General features: G+C 43.4%; 1 protein-coding gene across 1 annotated transcript in view; it reads left to right on the plus strand.

The window, feature by feature from the left end:
- Positions 1–22,400, plus strand: part of mau2 (MAU2 sister chromatid cohesion factor) — a 63,216-nt gene that overhangs the window by 16,547 nt on the left and 24,269 nt on the right. The window contains exons 5-13 of the mRNA XM_068016039.1: positions 1,240–1,334; positions 2,720–2,747; positions 4,159–4,314; positions 6,292–6,438; positions 9,923–10,013; positions 14,357–14,460; positions 17,393–17,470; positions 19,667–19,732; positions 22,128–22,211. Of these exons, the coding sequence (XP_067872140.1) occupies positions 1,240–1,334; positions 2,720–2,747; positions 4,159–4,314; positions 6,292–6,438; positions 9,923–10,013; positions 14,357–14,460; positions 17,393–17,470; positions 19,667–19,732; positions 22,128–22,211 (849 nt within the window). The remainder of the gene's footprint in view (positions 1–1,239; positions 1,335–2,719; positions 2,748–4,158; positions 4,315–6,291; positions 6,439–9,922; positions 10,014–14,356; positions 14,461–17,392; positions 17,471–19,666; positions 19,733–22,127; positions 22,212–22,400) is intronic.

Below are 22,400 nucleotides of genomic sequence, written 5' to 3' on the forward strand. Positions count from 1 at the left end.
TGTTTCTTTGAGGAAGGAGAGTGATGACATCAACAAAGAGCATTCATGTTTGTGGCACTCAGTTGCAGATATCCATTCTTTGTCAAAAGCTGGACAATGAGCAATGGTTGGCTTTCCACTTCCCTTTCTCTCACCCTGGCCTGAGGGCACCGAGCCTAAAGAAGAAAAGGCTTGCATTTCGATAGCGCTTTTCACAACCTCAGGATGTCCCATGAAGCTCCCACAAACAGCAATGTGATAATGACCAGATAACACACATTCATTCATCGAATGGGGTGTCGCTGGCAAGGCCAGTATTTATTGCCCATCCTTAATTGCGCCTGAGACGATAGTGTTGAACCACCTTCTTGAATACAACGAAGTGACTTGCTAGGCCATTTCAGAGGGCAGTTAAGAGTCAGCAGCATTGCTGTCTTTGTCATCCACCTGAGAGCAGGCAAGAGTCTCAGTTTAACATTTCATTCAAAAGTTGGCACCTCTGACTATAACTAGTGTCACTATCGCTATCTGGCTAAGATCAGCTAATTTAGTGCAGGCTGGACTTTTCTGGTGCCATTTACTAATTGAGCCGAAGGAGGAGCTGTAATTGTAGTTTTAGCCAGACCTTTCTGGGCTAAGACTGACGAGAATGGGAGAGAGAGATTAAACTGACTGGACATGAGGTGCTGCTTCACTTTAAAATGGGGAAAGAGATATCAGTGGACAAAATTGTTTCACCTCAACAACTTGCAGAGTAGTAATTTCAAAGGTCCAGAAGAAGACCATTATTTGTATAGAGGGATTTGCAGCAACACCTATTAAAGTTATAGGGGTGCCACATTTGACTGCAGTATTTCCAGAAATGGTGAGGGAAGTCATCCAAGGCTCCCATAACTCGCCAGTGACCTTCTGATAGACTGTTTGTTTGTAGTGTGGCTGAGAATCCCATACTGTCAAATGGCCAGTGGAGTGAGGTACCAGAGGTGAGTTGGCGCCTGTGCAGTCTTACCCCAGCAGTAGATGTCATTTGCAGGTGGGGGGAGGGGGGCTAGTGGTGTGGCTGTCGGGTGGTCAATCTGCCCAGTGTCTCGCAGGCCAGTAACCAAGTTCATGGTGCTCGATGTGGAGATTTCCACGCCTGTTGATTCCTGACAGAAGAAGGCTGCTATCAATTATACACATTACATTTCTGCATATTAAAGTGGCTGTAATAAGAATTTGAAGAAAACCTTTATTTCTCTTTGTTTCCCTTTCTACCAGCAACTGCACACGTTAGAAAAAGATTTGGTTTCAGCATGTGACCTCCTAGGAGTTGGAGCCGAGTACGCGAGAGTAGTGGGATCAGAATATACAAGGTAATGGCAAAATCTCTGGGATTGAGAGCTACCTCCCTGCTGTTCCCACAGATGGAAAAATAAGTCAGGCCACAATTTTCCAGATTTTTGTGTGGGGATATCTACCTCAAATGTGTAATTGTTACCTACTTCAATTTGTCCTTCAGTCTGAAATGTAAATTTCTGTAAAAGCGCAAGCAATTCTTTATCTTTCACTTACGCTAGTGACAAGGAATTTTGGGCATCCTGCAGTTATTAAAGGTTATCTCCCTGCTGGTAAAGGAATTGCCCAGTATAATCAAAAGAAAGATCAGAAAGTCCTGGGTTTGATTCCTGTGCTGTGTTGTTAGCTGATTTGGCAGCAGCTGAAGTGTTGGAACAGGCCTCAGAACACCAAGATAGGGAGGGAAATATTAACTTGCCGTGATCACAATTCTTTGATCTCTTCTAGAAGGCGTGAGACTTGGGTAAAGATAGGACAGGAAACCATTTTGGTAACACCTCAGATTTTAAATTCTCATTCTTGTGTGCAAATCACTCCACAACCTCACCCCTCTCTATTACTGGAACTTCATCAGCCAAAAAAAAGGGTGCAGGGCTGGATGTTTGAGTGAGAATGTAGCCCAAGAACCTTGGGGAAAAAATTGTTCTTGTCTTTGAATAATGCCCTGTGATCTAAAACACCCATCTCCATCAATGCAGCACCCCCTGAGTTCTGCACAAGTGTCACCTGAGATAAAAGAAAGCATTTGTGTGTTTATTTCAAAGTATTAATAGTCTGGTCTGCTTTTATTGAAAGATATTGTTTCATTCCACTTGTTTTTATAAGGGATGGACTTTTTTTAATCAGTAAAGAAAGATAGATTTATGTTTCTTTAAAGTCTTTCATGGCTTTGGGAACGTCACAAAGTGCTTTGTAGCCAATGAACTACTTTTGAAGTGCAGTCACTGTTATAAAGTAGGAAATATAGCAGCCAATTTGCACTCAGCAGTGTCCCACAAACAGCAATGTGATAATGACAAGATAATTTGTTTTTTTAATGTTGTTCAGTGAGGGATAAGTATTGGCCCAGGACACTGGTGAGAATTCCCCTGCTCTTCAGAATAGGCCTGTGAGATCTTTTACACCCACCTGAGGGGGGAATAGGTTCTCGGTTTAACATCTCATCCACAAGATGGCACCTCAGACAGTGCAGCGCTCCTTCAGTACTGCACTGAGATGTTGGCCTGGATTTTGTGCTCAAGTCTCTGGAGTGGTATTCTGGAGAGGAAAAAGCTAAATTAACTTTCTGAATTTCTTAAGAATTGTACTTTTTAATTTACCTAGTGTGGGTATTAGTTTTAACTGCAGGTTACTAAATTAAATTCACAAGCATAAATGTAAACTTTTCTCTCTTACTTTGCAGAGCACTCTTCCTCTTAAGTAAAGGCATGGTAAGCTTTTTTTCATTTAGTTAAATTAGCATCCATGTTTTGTACAGAGTTTACTGTCTAACCTGCAGCTAGTGTGCCCATCACTGCGAAAATCTTCCAACTGATATAAAGAATGTTGAAGAATCCCGGTGAATGTGTGTGGAATAATACAATATACCCATAAGTGTTCTCTTATTGCGGATTGGGAGAGAGGACTGCAGAAATCCAGGTCTTGCCATTGGTTAAATGTCTTCAGTGGTAAAAAGAAGTAATGAAACACAGTGGCCCACCCGAGTAACCAGGCGGCTTATGAAATGTAGAAAATTTGAATTGGACCAGTTAGTAGCTGTACCATACAGAGCAGAAATGCCTTGTTTTCAATCTCCCAGTTTGTGGTTGCCTAGCCAGCCTCATTCAGGTTGGCACAGGATGTGCTATAGTTGGTCCGAATGGGTTGGGATAGGCATTAGTTGAGGTTACAGCTCCTGTTCATCTTTTTGAGGAATGTGTGTGAATGACCAGGATCCAGATCCAACTTGGCTCTCCTCTTCACCTCTTCCCTCCGCCCCCCACCCCCCCGCCCCCCAACCCCTCCCCTCCCCACCCCTCCCCACCAATGTATATCCTGCTAACACTGTCAGTCCTGGCTTATGCATGAATAATGGCCACTGGAGGGAGATACTGGGAGGCCACAGGGTGACATGAAATCTTAACTACAGCAGAGTAAATGCCTCTGGGTGAAGAAACGAGCGGAGAAAATTGGCAAAGGAGAGAATCCTTTTTTGAAAAATGTAAAGTTTATAGTAGATGGCATGGAATTGCCAGCCTACATTTGTGCTGTGCGGTTCTGGAATGGGGCTGGATCCCACTATCTCCTGACTCAACCAAGAATGCTGCCCCCAACCGAACTGAACTGACACGTTTCAAGAACTTCAAGCAGTGTTTTATCTCTCGACTCCCCCTGCCCAAAAAAAATCATGTTTTAAAACCCTGCAGAATATTGTGCAGTATTGTTTTTATGGAGTCAGGCCTGGTGTTATTTGCTACAATAATACTAGTGGACGGTGCTGCCTGCGATGGTGAGTATCAGGCATCGGGTAAGGAACCCAACCACCTCCAAAATATTTGGGCAGATGAGCTCCCAGAGGAGGGTTGCAGCCTCTTGATGGAGGAAATGCCTTCAAGGCGGGGATGAGTTAATCCTTGCTTTAGCCTCCACGTCCTCCAAAGGGCAGAGTTACTGAAAGACTGACCGTGGACAGTCCCAGACACAACAACAGGGTTTGTATCCCTACTTTTATAGAGAGGCTTGGAGGGCAGTCACAGGAGCTCTGATGATGATTGATTGCTGGTAATTGTATGCTGGTTCAGGTTGTAGTTGTGATTTTTTTTTTTAATTTAACGTTGGTGCGTTCTCCCTGTTGGTCTCCAGCTGTTGTTGATGGAGCGGAAACTGCAGGAAGTTCACCCTCTCCTGACTCTGTGCGGCCAGATTGTGGAGAACTGGCAGGGTAACCCCATACAGAAGGAATCACTACGCGTCTTCTTCCTGGTGCTACAGGTCACGCACTACCTGGATGCAGGGCAGGTGAGCAAAGGGAATTCCTCTAAAATTTCCACCACAAAGACAATGGCAGCAGCACCAGGGGAAAGGGGAGGCACAATACACCAGAGCTGTCGAAATAGGCCAGTGAGCGAAATAGTTTGGAAAAAGAGGCCTTGGGGTTTGGAATAAAATCTGACCCATACTTTTCATTCCATAAGGGCAAATGAGTGTTGGTTCTGGCCTGAACTATTAAACCTGCATTTACATTGTACTGGGCTAAGTGCTAGTGTTGCTGAGTCTGGTGCTGCTGGTTATAATGGTAAAGTAGGTGTATGATTTGCGAAGTGCTGCTGACTGGGTCAGAAGAAAGGCTGAACAGCTTGGGACTCTGCTCTGGAAAAGAGAAAGCTGAGGGGTGATCTAATAGAGGTCTTTTAAAATTATGAAGCATTTTGATAGGGCAGATGTAGAGAAGGTGTTTCCACTTGTAGGGGAGTACAGAACAAGGGGTTATAAATATAAGACAGTCACTAATAAATCCAATAGGGAATTCAGGCAAAACTTCTTTACCCGAGAGTAGTAAGAATTTGGAACTCAATACCATAAGGAGCAGTTGAAGCAAATAGCATGGATGTGTTTAAGGGAAAATTAGATAAACACATGAGAGAGAAAGGAATAGAAGTGGATGCTGATGGGGTGAGATGAAGTAGGGTGGGAGGAAGCTTGTGTGGAGCATAAATACTAGCAAGGAGCAGTTGGACTGAGTGGCATGTTTCTGTGCTGTAAATTCTGTGCGAGTTTTCACAAGAATGGAGACAGTTCAGAGGTGGCCTGAAGCAGGTTTTCAAGATTCTGAAGGATGGTAGGTTAAATAATCTAATGTTGCAAGATAGCAGAGAGAGGGCACAACTCATTGTAAAAGAGAATTAAAATGGAGGTTAAGAAAAAAAGTTCTTTTGCAGTGGATAACCGGAATAGTGAATTTTCTGCCACAGGCCATTATTGAAGCAGAGGTCATGGGTACGATTGAAAGAGAATTAGATAGTTGCTTGAAGAAGAGAAATATGAAATGATGTTGGAATGAGAAAGAGTGTAAGATTAGACTAAATGGCTAATGTGGAGAAAAACATTGGTGCAGAGTTGATGAGCTAAATTGCCTGTGCCTGTGTTGTGTCCTGGTCCTTCGGTATTTTTAGTGTGTTTTCGCATGATTTGCTGCCTCAAAACAGCTTCCTTGCATTAAATATTTTTGGAAGCTGTGAAAAGGTCAGCATTTGAACAATAAGCAACCACAGAAAATCATTTACCTCACTTGTGGCTAAATGTTAGTGGAAAATTGTGACTTGACATGGCAATTCATCAGGTAAATGTTGTCACTTCAGTGTTAACAAATAGTGTATGCCCTATGCAAAAGATAAAGAAATTCTTGCATTTATATAGCAACTTTCCCAACCTCTGGACATCCCAATGCGCTTTTACAGCCAATTATATACTTGTTGAAGTGCAGTCACTGTTATAATGTAGGAGCCACAGCAGCTAATTTGCCCACAGTAAGCTCCCACAAACAGTAGTGTAATAATGACCAGATAATCTTTTAATGTTACTGATTGATGATTAAGTATTAGCCTGGAAACCTTGGATAACACCCCTGCTTTTCTTTGAATAGTGGCATGGGATCTTTTATGTCCACCTGAGAGGGCAAACAGGGCATTAGTTTAATGTCTCACCTGAAAGATGGCACATCTGACAGTGCAGCGCACCCTCAGTACTGCACTGGGCATGTCAACCTAGATTATGTGCTCATGTCTCTAGAGTGGGACTTGAACTCACAACCTTCTGACCCAGAGGCAGGAGTCATATAGGTGTGAATGTACACCCATGTGTAATTGCTTTAGTAATTGTGGCTGAAGTGCACCTGTTTGTATAATAGCTTCAGAACATGTGAATGTACTTTCTTGCGAACCCAATATTTAAAAAAAAAAGTCTGTGAGTAATGAATAATATGTGCTATTCTTAAAGGTAAAAAGCGTGAAGCCCTGTCTGAAGCAGCTGCAGCAATGTATTCAAACCATCTCTACGCTACATGATGATGAGATCCTGCCCACTAACCCCGCAGACCTCTTTCATTGGCTACCTAAGGAACATATGTGTGTGCTGGTTTATCTGGTAGGGAAATGCTGTACGTTACATTTTTTGGGGGGTGGAGGGGTAAATCCCTGTGCTGCATGCTGTTACACACCAAAAGGAGAGCGTGATGCTGTTTTCTTTTGAAAAAAGCTAAATGTCAGTGGATTGTGGGTCAAATCAGAAAGTCATGGATTTGAGTTCCACTCCAGAGACTTGAACACGTAATCCAAGCTGAAACTCCAGCATTGCACTGTCAGAGGTGCCATTCTTCAGGTGAGACGTTAACCTGAGACCCCATCTGGCCTCTCAAATGGATGTAAAAGATCCCACAGGCCTATATCAAAAAAAAGGGAAGCAGTTCTCCCCTGGTCCCAATATTTATCCCTCAACCAATACTACTAAAAACAGACGATGTATCTGTTTATCTCAGTAGGTGTTTGTGGGAGCTTGCTGTGTGCAAATTGGCACCTGCCTTTCCTACGTTACAACAGTGTCTACACTTCTAAAAGTACTTTATTGAGATATCCTGTAGTTGTGAAGGTCGCTATATAAATGTAAAAACAAAATACTGTGGATGCTGAAAATCCAAAATAAAAACAGAAAATGCTGGAAATACTCAGCAAGTCTGGCAGCATCTGTGGAGAGAGCAACAGAGTTAACATTTCAGGTCTGTGACCTTTCAACAGAACTGGAAATACTTTTAATTCCTAACCTTGCTTAAAACCTATTACATTTCTAATAAGCTCAATAATTATAGATCGTAACCTCTGTCCCCATTTTGTTTTGTTTTCTTGCTGGTTTGATTTTTTTTCTCTTGTTTCTCTCTTAGAGTCATAGAAGGGGGTCATTCGGCCCATTGAGTCCATGCTGGCTCTCGGCGGAGCAATCCAGTCAGTCCCACTCCCCCGCTCTATCCCTGTAGCCCTGCAAGTTTGTTTCCTTCAAGTGCCCATCCAATTTCCTTTTGAAATCATTGATTGTCTCTGCTTCCAGCCCCTAGTAGGCAGAGAGTTCCAGTTCATTACCACTTACTGTGTAAAAAAAAAAGTTCTTTCTCACATTTCCCTTGCATCTCTCTCCCAAAACATTCAATCTTTATTCCCTAGTCTTTGTACCATTAGTTAATGTGAACAGTTTTTCCTTGTATAACTTATTTCCCTTACTTTGCTTCTGGGCGACAGCTATTCAGGTTCCTGTCATTCACACCTCCTGTTGACACATCATTTGTTTCTTTACTTGTCCCATTACTACTCTGTTTGGCCTTGCAACATGAAACTTTTTGTTATTTAATCTCTCCTGCCCTCCACCCTATCACAGACCTTCCCTTTTGTTGTTCTTCCCAGCCTCCCCCCTTTTCACTTGCTCAAAACTAGCACTTCTCTAACTTTTCCCAGTTCTGATAAAAGTTCACACAGCTTCTCTTTCCACAAATGCTGCCAGGCCTGCTGAGTGTTTTCAGCATTTTCTGTTTTTATATTATATAAATGTAGTTTTTTCTTATTTGAAGAAAAGATGGCTCTACATGGTCATCTGGTGGCTCAGTTAGTGAGCATACTGCTCAGAGAGCAGCTGAACCATTTTGAACAAGCAGTTCTCTGGTTCCAACTCCAATCTTGCTGAGGCTCAATGACTTGTCTCAATGGCCCCATGCGAGATAAGGGAGAGGATCACTTCTGATCGCTGTCCAGTGACAGAGGGTAAGACCAGGGTTTGAATATGAACCTCTGGCTTTCCTACTGTTTACAATTACTAACCCAGTGAACAGCAACGTGCATGTATATAGCACCTTTACCATAGGCAGGTAACTCAAGGCACTTCACAGAAGCTTTAATAGACAGGAATTGAATAGCTACTTGGGTATCGGGCTTCTGGAGTCTGTGCAAGCACTTGTCCTTATTAAGTTGAGAGAGGCATCTTGGGAATGGAATGTGTTCCCATTTTCGGTATGTACTATGTCGAGGAATCCCAGTTCAGATTGAGTGTAAACTTCCTCTGCTTTTCTCAATAAGTACCTAACCCAACTGCACCTGGAGAATGCATCTCCCTCCCTGCCCGGCTTTCAGCAATGTGCTTTAACTGCATCAGCTAGTATAGCCCCTTGTTACTGTCTGGTTTTCATTTCTCACAGCAGCTGCCTGAGTGAGAATGTCAGTTTGTGCCAAATTATCATCATTTTATCTGAAAGTATCAACCTCTTTGCACTTGTGACGGAGGTCAAAATCCAGGTGCTAGAGGTTGACTCACTTTGCCACCCAGTGGCCAAAAATATATTTTAAAATCAAATCATAATGAAGATTAGGAACAATATCGCTTGAAAAAAATACCATGAATCACCTGTCAAGGTCTTGGTTGCTTTTAACAGAATCTGTGCTTTGACATGTTTTCACAGAGCAGGTTATGGGTTGGTGCTGGTATATTCCTAGCTTGACCATGTTTCCTGGGAGAGGCTTTTTCTTGAACCAGTTCATGTGTGAACTGGGAGCAGGGTTCTGTCTGTACTTAAAGCTGTGGAATTGAGGGGATGGAAAGAATTTACCTTGATCTCCTTTTCTCTTGAATGTGCTCGATGGGTGTTGGTCTTCGCATGTGCCAGTTGCTTTCCGTAACTTTGGCCAAATACCCATTCTTCTGTGAGACCAGACAGCGAGTGCGGGCAAGCAGCTCAACAGGGTGGCATCACAACCAAGCTTAATCCTTTTCTCCCCCAACCTTCTTGTGTGCGCTTTCCAGCAGGAAATGGCTGAATTGAAGATCGGGAGCCAGAACACTGGCTGATTTTATCTTGGCCTTCAGTAACTGAGTCCCATCATGGCGCCTTGACTAATCTCCGGCTGCAATCAGCTAACTCAGTTCAAAGCCAAGATCAAACCAGGAATGTACCTGGGCTGTAATGCACAGCAGCACACTGCATTTTTGCATTGGAATTGGGAAGGTTATTTCCAAGTGGGGAAAGGGAAAGTATACTTTTTCCAAGTTGCCATATCATTCTTAGATTCATAAAATTTGTTGTCACCGAAGGAGGCCACTTGGCCCACTGCACTGCTGCCAGCTTTCTGAATGGCCAATCCACCTGCCCACCACCACCCCCCCCCCCGACCCCAGCTCTTTTTCCATACCCTTTTAAGTAAGTCTTTTTCAAATATTTACCTGTCCATTTTAAAAGGTGTTACAGATTCTGCTTCCAGTATTGTTTCTGGCCCGTATTCCAAAAGGTATCCTTGTTAATTTTAACCATCTCCCAACTGTCCCTTGTTAATTTTTGGTTTAGATTCGTAATTTTTTGGTGAGTGAGGTACTGAGAAAATTGGTGACAACTGGGACTCCTCCCCAATGCCCTCCCCCCAACCAGGGTGCTAACGAATTACATTTTTCTTGGCATGTCTCCAAATAGCTTGCAGTACTGTGTGCTCAGTATCCATGCTTCTATTCTGCAGTGATGTTGCATAGTGTCATCTTCAGAGGTTCAGCTGCTGAATATCGGGGTAAAGTACATCTCAATGATGCCGAGATTCTTGTGTTGCAGGTGACGGTAATGCACTCCATGCAAGCTGGATACCTAGAGAAAGCCCAGAAATACACAGATAAAGCACTCATGCAGTTAGAAAAATTAAAAAGTAAGTCATGTGGAACTGATATCTTTAGTTAACTCTTCCGCTGGTTGGAGTCATACCTAGCACAAAGGAAGATGGTTGTGGTTGTTGGAGGCCAATCATCTCAGCCCCAGGACATTGCTGTAGGAGTTCCTCAGGGTATTGTCCTAGGCCGAAATATCTTCAGCTGCTTCATCATAAGGTCAGAAATGGGGATGTTCGCTGATGATTGTACGATGTTCAGTACTATTCGCAACTCTTCAGATATTGAAGCAGTCCATGTCCATATGCAGCAAGACCTGGACAGCAGTCAGGCTTGGACTGATAAGTGGCAAGTAACATTTGAGCCACACAAGTGCCAGGCAATGATGATCTCCAATAAGAGAGAATCTAACCATCTCCCCTTGACCTTCAACGGCATTACCATTGCTGAATCCCCCACTATCAACATCCTGGGGGTACCATTGACCAGAAACCAAACTGGAGCAGCCATATAGATACTGTGGCTACAAGAGCAGATCAGAAGCTGGAAATTCTGCTGTATCTCTCTATGACTCTATGAGTAACCCCATGAGTAACAAACTCTATGAGTAACCCACCTCCTAACTCCCCAAAGCCTGTGCACCATCTACAAGGCACAAATCAGGAGTGTGATGGAATAGAGTCCACTTGCCTGGATGAGTGCAGCTTCAACAACACTCGGGACGCTTGACACCATCCAGGACAAAGCTTGATCGGCATCCCATCCACTACCTTAAGCATTCACACCCTCCACCACCAATGTACAGTGGCAGCAGTGTGTACCATTTCCAAGATGCACTGCAGTAACTCGCCACGCCTCCTTAGACAGCACCTTCCAAACCCGCAACCTCTTCCAAGGACAAGGACAGCAGATACATGGGAACACCATCACCTGCAAGTTCCCCTCCAAGTCACACACCATCCTGACCTGGAAATATGTCACCGTTCCTTCACTGCGTTTGGATCAAAATCCTGGAACTCACTCACTAACAGCACTGTGGGTGTACCTGCACCAGATAGACTGCAGCGGTTGAAGGCAGCAGCTCACCACCACCTTCTCAAGGACAATTAGGGATGGGCAATAAATGCTGGCCTAGATAGTGTGCCCACATCCCATGAAAGAATAAAAAAAAAGTTACATGTTCTCAGTTAGATTTTGATGAAGGTTGGATTTATGGATCTTTTACACTCTCCAGTTGAACTGTAGATTCTGTTCTTCCAAACTTGGATTGAGCTATTTGGGCTGCACAAAAGTAGGGTGCAGTACTGGTGGATAGAGGTCTAGGAGCAGGAGTAGGCCATTGAGCCTGCTCCACCATTCAATACGATCATGGCTGATTGTCTACTTCAATGCCTTTTTCCCACACTATCCCCATATCCCTTTGTCATTGGTATTTAGAAATCTGGCAATCTCTGCTTTAAATGTACTCAATGACAGAACTTCCAGAGCCCTCTGGGGTGAGAATTCCAAAGATTGACAATCCTTTGAGTAAAGAAATTTCTCATCATCTTGGTCCTAAGCGACTTATCCCTTATTTTGAAATTGTACCCCTGGTTCTAGACTCCCCAACCAGGGGGAGCATCTTGCTTTCATCTACCCTGTTTCTCCCTTTTTAAGTATTTTGTAGGTTTCAATGAGATCACCTCTCATTCTTCGAAACTAGAGAATACAGGCCCAGTTTCCCCAATCTCTCTCTTCATAGGACAGTTCCACCATCCTGGGAACAAGTCTGGTGAACCTTTGCAATCCCTCTAAGGCAGTAATATCCTTCCCAAGGTCAGGGGACCAAAACTGCACATAGTACTCCAGGTGCGGTCTAACCAAGGTTCTGTACAATTGAAGCAAGACTTCATTACTCCTGTACTCAAATCCTCTTGTGATAAAGGCTAACATACCATTAGCTTCTTAATTGCTTGCTGCACCTGCATGTTAGCTTTCAGTGACTTATTGACGAGGGCACCCAGGTCCCTTTGTACATCTACACTTTCTAATGTCTTACCATTTAAGAAATACTCCGCACATCTGTTCCTCTTACCAAAGTGGATAACCTCACATTTTTCCATATCATATTCCATCTGCCAGGTTCTTGCCCACTCACTAAGTCTGTCCAAATCCCCTTGAAGCCACTTTGCATCTTCCTCATAACACACATTCCCACCTAGTTTTGTGTCATCCGCGAATTTGGAAATGTTACATTTGGTCCCCACATCCAAATCATTTATATATGTACTATAAACAGCTGGGGTCCAAGTACTGATCTTTGTGGAACCCTACTAGTCACAGCCTGCCAACGCGAGAATGACCTGTTTATTCCTACTCTTTTTTGCCGATTAACCAATCCTTAATCCATGCCAGTATATTAACTCCTATCCCATGTGCTTTACTTTTGCTAACCAACCTCCTGTGGGGGACTTTATCAAAAGCCTTCTGAAAATCCAAGTATACTACGTCCAGTATCAATTCTGTTAACATCCTCCAAAAACTCCAACAGGTTTGTCAAACCTGATTTCCCATTCATAAATCCATGTTGACTATTCCCAATCAGATCATTATTATCCAAGTGTCCATCTATCACATCCTTTAGAATAGATTCTAGCATTTTCCCAATGACTGATGTAAGGCTAACAGGTCTGTAGTTCCCTGTTTTCTCTCTCCCTCCCTTCTTAAATAGTGGGGTGACATTTGCTACTTTCCAATCTGCAGGAGCCGTTCCAGAATCTATAGAATTTTGGGTGATCATCACCAATGCATTCACTGTCTCCATAGCTACCTTTTTCAACATTCTGGGTTGCAGAATATCAGGTCCTGGGGACTTATCCACCTTCAGCCCCATTAATTTCTCCAATACAACCTTCTTACTAATGCTAATTTCCTTCAATTCTGCATTCTCCCGAGTCCCTTGGATCTCTCATTCAGGGAGATTTCTTGTATCTTCCTCAGTGAAGACAGACACAGAGTAATAATTTAGCTTCTCTGCCATTTCTCTATTCTCCATTAAATATTCTCCTGACTCAGCCTGTAATGTCTTAGCCAAACGTTTCCTTTTTACGTACCTTATAGAAGCTTTTACAGTCCGTTTTTACATTCATATTCTATTCTCCCTTTCTTTATCAGTTTCCTCGTCCTCCTTTGCTATATTCTAAAATCCTCCCAGTTCTTAGGTTTACTGTTATTTCTGGCAATTTTATAGGGCTTTTCTTTTAATTTATACAATCCTTAACTTTCTTTGTTAGCCACAGTTGACGGACTTTTCTTTTTGGGTTTTTGTGCCTTGAAAGAATGTATAGTTGCTGTACACTATAATAATTCTTAAGACTATCCATTGCCTATGTACTGTCATACCTTTTAATGTATTTTCCCCATCTACCTCAGCCAATTTGCCCCTCATACCTTCATAATTTCCTTTGTTCAAATTTAACTTCCTGGCGTCAGATTGAACTACCTCACTTTCGAACATGCTGTAAAATTCTATCATATTATGGTCACTCATCCCTAAAGGGGTATAACAGTTATTAACAATCATACAACAAGATTATTAATAGCCCTTTCTCATTATGTAATACTAGATCTAAAATAGCCTGTTCTCTAGTCGGTTCCTCAACATATTGCTCTAGAAAACCATCCCTAACACACTTCAGAAACTCGTCCTCCACAGCATTAGTGCTCATTATGTTGACCCAGTCTATATGCAGATTGAAGTCATCCATGATTACTGTATTACCCATGCTATATGCTTCTCTAATCTCCTGATTAATACCATGCCCCACACTACCACTCCTGCATGGTGGCCTATAAACAACTCCTACCAATGTTTGCTGCCCCTTGCTGTTTCGTAGCTCCACCCAAACAGATTCCACATTTTGTTCTTCCGATCTGAGATCCTCCCTTTTTAATGTACTGATCCCATCCCTTCTTATCAGTGCAATGCCACCTCCTTTTCCTTTTCTCCTGTCCTTTCTGAATGTCAAATATTATTGAATATTTAGTTCCCAGTCTTGGTTACCCCGTAGCCACGTTTCTGTAATGGCAATTAGATCATACCCATTTACCTGTATTTGTGCCTTTGCCTGTCAGTGTGTAACACTGGGGTACAATATTAGTGGATACAGGTCTGACCCTGTATAACACCTTCTAGCCTGTGTGGCTTGGTTATGCTACCTTTAGCCACTGAATCATTATTTAAAAATGAAGTGTCCAATTGATCAGCTCATGATTGCTGTTTAATTGTAAATTCTCGAAAGGTTTCTTGAAACCCTTGATATCTATGATTCGGTTTAAAGGCTTTACATTACAAGTTGGGTTTGATGCATAATAATATAAATATAATTTTCTGTCATCTGTACAGTGCTGGACTGCAGCCCAATCCTCTCCTCATTTCAAGTCATGTTACTGGAGCATATCATCATGTGTCGACTTGTAACGGGCCACAAAGCCACAGCTCTCCAAGAGGTTTGTATACTAGTTAGTAGCCTGGGCTGTGTCAGATTAAACCTCAAGAAAAGGTGCTGCGATAGGCACAGTCTGGACTTTAACCTCTGGGACCTGAGTTCACATCCTACCCAGTGTGATTGGACATAGGTCTCTTATCTGCTGCCTGTTACAAGAACAACAGTTTGTTTTTGTATAGTGCCTTTAATGTAATAAGGCATTCCAAGGTGTTTCACTGAGCCACATAAGGAGATATTAGGAGAGATGACCAAAAGCTTGGTCAGAGAGGTAGGTTTTAAGGAGTGAGAGGTAGAGAGGCAGAGAGATTTAGGGAGGGAATTCCAGAGCTTAGAGCCGAAGCAGCCGACAGCACAGTCGCTAATGTTTGAGAGATTAAAATCGGGGATGCACAAGAGGCCATGTAGTGATCTTAAATGAATGAATTCAGTCTGCTTGGCAACTCCATGGACTATTTTACAGGCACACCTTAGTTTGGATGTATGTAGATTATACCGTTCTCTCTTCCTCGCTTTATTTTTGTTCACCTAATCTCTTTTTCCTCGATCACATTTTAAAAATCTACCCTTTCTCCCTGCCTGCCAACTTTGGAATCTTCCTGCGCCACGTGACGTCAGTTGGCTGAGAGTGCCAGCTGCTGTGAGTGTTACTCCCTGAGTAGCTACCAGTGAGCGAGTGTTAGCCTGGGAGCTAAGGTCAACATTTGAAATCCCCCCTACAACTCCTTTTTGTGGAGCAGTGCCCGACCTGCATTTAACACTTCTGCACAGTTGAGCTTTGTAACTTGTCATGCGGGAATTAGAGGCAGGGAACTGTGTCCTCTTGCTCACTGTAGCAGCACATCACCACACAGCTGGACGGTTTTGTCAGTTTCCAATGGCAGCTGATGACCTTTTTTGACAGGTGAGGCACATCCTATATAAGGTCACGTAAATTAGAATGACAAAATTCACCAGAATGATACCAGGGCTTAAGACGGTTAACTTGGGAGGACAGGTTGAATAGGCGAGGCTGGTTATTCCCTTGAGTATAGAAGAATAAGGAATGATCTAATTGATCAAGGAGTTGATAAGGTAGATAGAGAGTGAGGGGAGTCCAGGATAAGGGGATATAATCTTAGGAGATGCCAGGAAGCACTTCTTCGCACAAAGAGTAATGGAAATCTTGAACACACTCCCTCAAAAAGCATTTTTATTCCTGAGGGTATAATGCAACCAAGACGGGAAGCTGGAGTTAAGATACAGATCAGCTGCGATCTTACTGAATGGCAGAACAGGCTGAAAGGGCTGAATGACCTCATCCTGTTCCTATGTTCCTAAAATTGGATCTCCAGTCCGTAAGTTGTCATACAGTCTTAATGGAACAGAAGGAGGCCATTTGGCCCATTGTTGAAAGTTTAGTTTGTAAGAATAATGTATTTTAATGTTAACATTTGGAGCATATGTTTCTGCTTTAGGAAGGAAATGGCTTATTAATTTGATTTAATAACAAGGCTGGAAACATGTTGGGTTGCAATCAAAAAAAAAAATTATAATTTGTATTTTGACTTGTATGGCATATTTTTACTGATAATGAATACTTGAATTTTGAGTATGCACTGCCCTAGTGTGAACAAAACCAAAAAGACCTGAATTTTAATTATCCACATGTTGCAATTATGAAACGGTACACAAGCAATAAAAGATTTTTTCACTTCAACCTGCGCTATGCTGAGGCTAACAATCATGAGCTCTTGTCAAACAACCTGTGTAAAAACAAGAGTCCCATTCAAACTGTGTGAACAAGCCGATGGCGGCACAGTGGCGTAGTGGTTAGCACCGCAGCCTCACAGCTCCAGCGACCCGGGTTCAATTCTGGGTACTGCCTGTGTGGAGTTTGCAAGTTCTCCCTGTGTCTGCGTGGGTTTCCTCTGGGTGCTCCGGTTTCCTCCCACATGCCAAAGACTTGCAGGTTGATGGGTAAATTGGCCATCATAAATTGTCACTAGTATAGGTAGGTGGTAGGGAAATATAGGGACAGGTGGGGATGTGGTAGGAATATGGAATTAGTGTAGGATTAGTATAAATGGATGGTTGATGGTCGGCACAGACTCGGTGGGCCGAAAGGCCTGTTTCAGTGCTGTATCTCTAAACTAAACTAACACTGGAGGGCTTTGGGGAGCCCCTTGGTGAGATATACAGAGAAATGGGCGGTTTCTTGGCATCCTAAAGCGAACAGGAGTCTGTGACAAGTCAAGGTGATGCAGTGTCTCGCTTGCCTTGCCTCACAAGCTGCTCTTAACATTTTCAATCTTGCCCTGATTTGGCCAGTAGGTTTCTGGTTTGATTCAGCCTCCTCATTGATTTTAACATTTGATGGAGGGAGGAAAATCTTCTCCAGAAGAACGCTTCAGAGTACTTCTTGGCTTTACTGCAGCAACCAGTCTGAACAGAGAGACTGAGCAGGCTGAGGCTCTTTTCTCTAAAAAAGAGAAAATTGAGGGGTGACCTGAAAGAGGTCTTTAAGATTACGAAATGTAGAAGCACTGACGATGTTTCGACTTGTGAGTGAGTCCAAAACTAAAGTTCATAAATATAAGGTAGTCACTAATAAATCCAATAGGAAATTCAGGATAATCTGCTTTACTCATAGAGTGGTTAGAATTTGGACTTGCTGCACATGGAGTGGTTGAGTCAAGTAGCATTGACGCATATAAGGGGAGGCTTGTTAAACATATGAGGGAGAAAGAAACGGAAGGATATGCCGATAGGGTGAGATGAATTAGAGTGGGAGTAGGTGCATGCAGAGCATAGACCAGTGGGGCTGGATAGACTGTTACTGTGCTATAGATTCCCTGTAATGCCCCAAGCAGCTGGCATTCAGCCCATTTTAATGGTATAACAGAATGTAGATTTTGCCCAGTGTTTTATTTCACTTATGTTCTTTATATTTTTAGATTTCTCAGGTCTGTCAGCTGTGTCAGCAGTCTCCCAGGTTATTTTCTAACCACGCTGCCCAGCTTCACACGTTACTGGTGAGTAATGAAACAAAACAATCGTCTACTTGATATGGTTCTTTTATATAACAGTTCTGCTCCCCCTTCCCTGGCACTGCTTGTGCTGGGCAGAACAGTCCACAGGTAGGTATTGAGTGCTGGCAGGCTTCTCAACCATATCTGGCATCACAGCTGATCCTGTACCCCAATGCCCCCCGTCCCTTGCCACATATACCCACTTTCCAGGTCGGAATCATCAGTTTGCGATCAGGAGCAGCACATAGCCCGGTTGACTTTCCTTTCTCTCTCTAACCCATGGACTAATTGTTACGTCCCACTTGAAATTGGCCAATTCAGTATCAACCCAGAGTGAAACCTGGGATAAAAACAAGAAATGCTGGAACCACTCAGCAGGTCTGGCAGCATCTGTGAAAAGAGAAGCAGAGTTAACGTTTCAGGTCAGTGACCCTTCTTCAGAACTGACAAATATTAGAAAAGTCACAGGTTATAAGCAAGTGAGGTGGGGGTGGGGCAAGAGATAACAAAGGAGGTCTAGATTGGACAAGGCCACATAGCTGACCAAAAGGTCACGGAGCAAAGGCAAACAATATGTTAATGGTGTGTTGAAAGACAAAGCATTAGTACAGATTAGGTGTTAATACACTGAATATTGAACAGCAGCAAGTGCAAACCTGAAAAAGAACAGTGGCTAAGCAAACTGAACAAACTAAGATGAAATGAAATAAATGCAAAAAAAAAAAATTGTAAAAAATGTAAAAAAAAAAGGAAGAAAAAAATAACTAAAAATGAAAGTAAAATGGGGGGCTGTCATGCTCTGAAATTATTGAACTCAATGTTCAGTCCGGCAGGCTGTAGTGTGCCTAATCGGTAGATGAGATGCTGTTCCTCGAGCTTGCGTTGATGTTCACTGGAACACTGCAGCAATCCCAGGACAGAGATGAGAGCAGGGGGGAGTTGCAAGCAACCGGAAGCTCAGGGTCCTGCTTGCGGACTGAGCGGAGATGTTCCGCAAAGCGGTCACCCAGTCTGCGCTTGGTCTCCCCAATGTGGAGGAGACCACACTGTGAGCAGCGAATACAGTATACTACATTGAAAGAAGTACAAGTAAATTGCTGCTTCACCTGAAAGGAGTGTTTGGGGCCTGGGATAGTGAGGAGAGAGGAGGTAAATGGGTAGGTATTACACCTCCTGCGATTGCAGGGGAAGGTGCCATGGGGCGGGGACGAGGTGGTGGGGGTAATGGAGGAGTGGACCAGGGTGTCGCGGAGGGAATGATCCCTTCGGAATGCTGACAGGGGAAGGGAGGGGAAGATGCGACTGGTAGTGGCATCACGCTGGAGGTGGCGGAAATGGCGGAGGATGATCCTTTGGATATGGAGGCTGATGGGGTGAAAAGTGAGGACAAGGGGAACCCTGTCACGGTTCTGGGAGGGAGGGGAAGGGGTGAGGGTAGAGGTGCGGGGAATGGGCCGGACGCTGTTGAGGGTTCTGTCAACCACAGTGGGGGGAAATCCTCGGTTGAGGAAAAAGGAGGTCTTATCAGAAGTACCGTCATGGAAGGTAGCATCATCTGAAACCTGGGATCTTTTAGTTTGTGTGTCTCTGTTATATGTTGGCTTGCTCAGCAAACTGTCTGGAATGACACTACTGGCTCGGTGAGCAGGCCAGTGCTCTGGCTAATGGAATGCTGTTCTGCTTTTTAGGGGGTAGGAATTTCAATCCCATTCTTCGTTTAATGCCCAATTTCTGTCAGTTGGTGAGTTTGGATCACTATCGGCCGGAGCCTTCTGCACAGTCCGGTCCGTCTGGTATCAGGGAATTTGTCATAGGAAAAAGGAAATATCTAAGATGATTGCACAGTTGATGGTGTTGAACGTTGACTTGCCTTTGCAACATTCTTCAGGACAGTGTCATCACCAGATGCTTCCCTGTCTGACACAGTTTACATTTTTATCGATTAACTAGCAGCGCTTCTGTAAATATTCCTGTTTTAATGAAGATGCATTCAGGAGCATTAGAATTATGTGTCTCTGTTTCCTAATATTATTACACCTGGGACGTTACTACGCAATGTTTTTGCTGAATTGTCTCTCTCTCTCCCCTCCCTTTGCCCGAAAGACCTGACTCAAGCAGGCATTTATGTAGGTTAAACATGTTTTCTAGCAAACAATTTCTCCTGTGACTCCCTGTGTTAACTTCATTCTTCTCTCGCAGGGTCTGTATTGCATCTCTGTAAACTGCATGGACAATGCAGAGGCACAGTTCACAACAGCACTTCGGGTAGGAGTTTCTACATATTTTCTTAACAAGCTATAATGGTTGTCATCTTGTGGCGGGTCAGGAAGTAGGACCTTGGCTGAAGCTCCTAACTCTGATATCAGCCTTGGCTCAGCAGGTAGCACTCTCGCCTCTGTGTCAGGAGGTTGTGGGTTCAAGTACCATCTCCAGAGATTTGAGGTCCAGGCTGACTCCCAGTGCAGTACTGAGGGAGTGCTGTACTGCTAGAAATACTGTTGTTTGGATGAGACGTTAAACCACGGACCCAACTTCCCTCTCTGTTGGACATAAAAGATCCCATGACACTATTCGAAGAAGATGCAGGGAATTCTCACCGGTGTCTCGGCCAATAATTTATCCCTCTACCAGCATCAATAAAAGCAGATGATCTGGTCAGATATTCACATTGCTGTATGAGGTAGCTTGCTGTGCATGAATTAGCTACCACTTTTCCTACATTACAACAGTGATTACACATCAAAAAGTACTCCATTGCCAAAGCAGTTGGGATGTCCTGAGGCCGTGAAAGGCACTGTATGGGGAGATATTCATGGGTTGCACTAGCACCGAGCACAAGCTCATGAATCTGCCGCTATAATGTTGTAGCCTTTCACTGACCCATTGCTCTATGCCTCTTGCTAGCAAGGTTTACATTTGCAACAAGGTTCAACAAATTTGCCACTCCTGATTAAATTTTAATTGTAACTTCAGCCTTAATCAGCATAACACTCAGTTGACTAATTTGAACTTTTTTTAAAAGCACACATACGGCTGAATTTAGTTCCCCCACAGACCTTGGGGTCTGTGTTGGGGGGGGTTCTGAAAATCGCTCCGGAGGAGGCCTGACCCCGATGCTGTGAGGGCCCAGCCCGATCTTCATGGAGGCAGAGAGGCCTCGTGGCAGCTCCCCTGCTGTTTGGCGACGAGCCCGGCATTTACATATTTAAATAAATTTAAATACCTGGCATAATTGCAAGCCCGCCACCGCCTCCGGTTCCGGTGCAATCTACATGCCACTGGCCTGTCCTCCAATCCCTGTCCAGGGAATTGAGGCACCACACTGGTTGGAAGGGGGGAGCAGGTCATTTTTCCTATGTGGGATGGGTGGGAGCAGCAGTAAAGGTCCCTCATTGGTGGAGGGGATTGTGGGAAGGGGTAAATTTGATAGTCTTTGCATTTTGAGGGGGGAAAGGTCAGTTGGAAAACCTAAGTGTTTTTTGGGGTGGAGAGGGAAAGTAATATTGTGGGTTTAGTGGGTGGGAGGGTGGGGGTGGGATAAGTCCAAAAATAATGGTTTTAATTGTTTATAAAAATGTTTCGTGATTTCTTTAAAAATCCTGGAAGGGTTCCAGGCGTTGGCAGAACGAGATTCCGACCATAGTGTCTAATTTTCAGTTCCGAAGTTCTCAGATACTTGGACTGAGAAATGAAGCTCCTTGAAACCAAACCATACCTGCTACATTATAGCAACTTAATACCGGTTTACAACGCCAAAGTGACGCTCGTGTGTCATTTCTCCATTTTGTATAACATTGTGAAGGCTGTAACAGATCCTCTGAGGGTGGAATGAGGAGGGAGTCCCAGCATCTGATCACCAGACCAATTTTGTTTTTTTAAAAAAGATCTTCCTGTTTTTGCTAAAAAACAGGTTAAACATTTTACATTGTGAAGCGTGTGAGAGATACCTCTGGAATCGTGATAAAAATAGCTGGTAAATTGTATTGCTGATTCAATGGGAAATGGAGGAATCATGGGTTCGGGTTGAATGAGCTGAATGTCTTTTTCTTAGCACCTTTATGAAGTTACAGATCTTTAAGAATTTCCATTTAGGGGCCAAATCATAGTGACCAACCCTTGCTTAAAATCAATCAATCTGTCCTTGACCCGAAGAGTAGGCAATGGGTAGGTGTTCAGAATGCAGCAGTACCCCAATTATAGTACAAAACCACTTACCAACATAACGGAGTTCCCACTTACTCTGCAGGTGGATTCACTCTTAATGGATCTCGCCACATTTGAGATTCCCCGCTTGTGTAGTTAGTTTAAGGATAGGCTTGGGGCTTTGACAGCCAGACTGAAAACCTCTTAAATGGTTGCAGTTATAGTCACCCCTTTTTCTCCAGCAATGTCTAACATGCCTCACATGAAGTTCATATATTGGAGTGGTGCAGCAGCCAAAAGATAAGTACAATGAGGGAAACCATTGACCGTATCCATTCCGAATACTGTTGGTTGGAGCTTTGTGTGCATAAATTGACTGCTGCATTTATTTACAAAAGAACAGTGACTGTACATCAAAAATTAATTCATTGGATGTAAAACAGTTTAAGATGCCCTACCTGTATGATAACACACTATATAAATTCAACTTCTTTTAAACCTGCTCTCATTGTTTCAGCTAACTACACATCAGGAATTATGGGCTTTCATAGTCACAAACCTGGCCAGCGTCTACATTAGGGAGGGCAACAGACATCAGGAGGTAAGAGGGTCAATGTGTATCCTTTTAACTCAAGCTCATGAGCCATGTTTAAGATTTCTAACCTGATTTGGTATCTCCTGCAGTAGAACCGTAGGATGACATAGGCAGGCAGAGCTAGTTTCAGATCAATCCTAGTAATGAGTTACATACCTTGCTGCGTGCCTTGGTTGCGAGACTTAATATTTGTCG

The sequence above is a fragment of the Heterodontus francisci genome, chromosome 36 (assembly GCF_036365525.1).
Source record: "Heterodontus francisci isolate sHetFra1 chromosome 36, sHetFra1.hap1, whole genome shotgun sequence".
NCBI classification, from domain to species: domain Eukaryota; kingdom Metazoa; phylum Chordata; class Chondrichthyes; order Heterodontiformes; family Heterodontidae; genus Heterodontus; species Heterodontus francisci.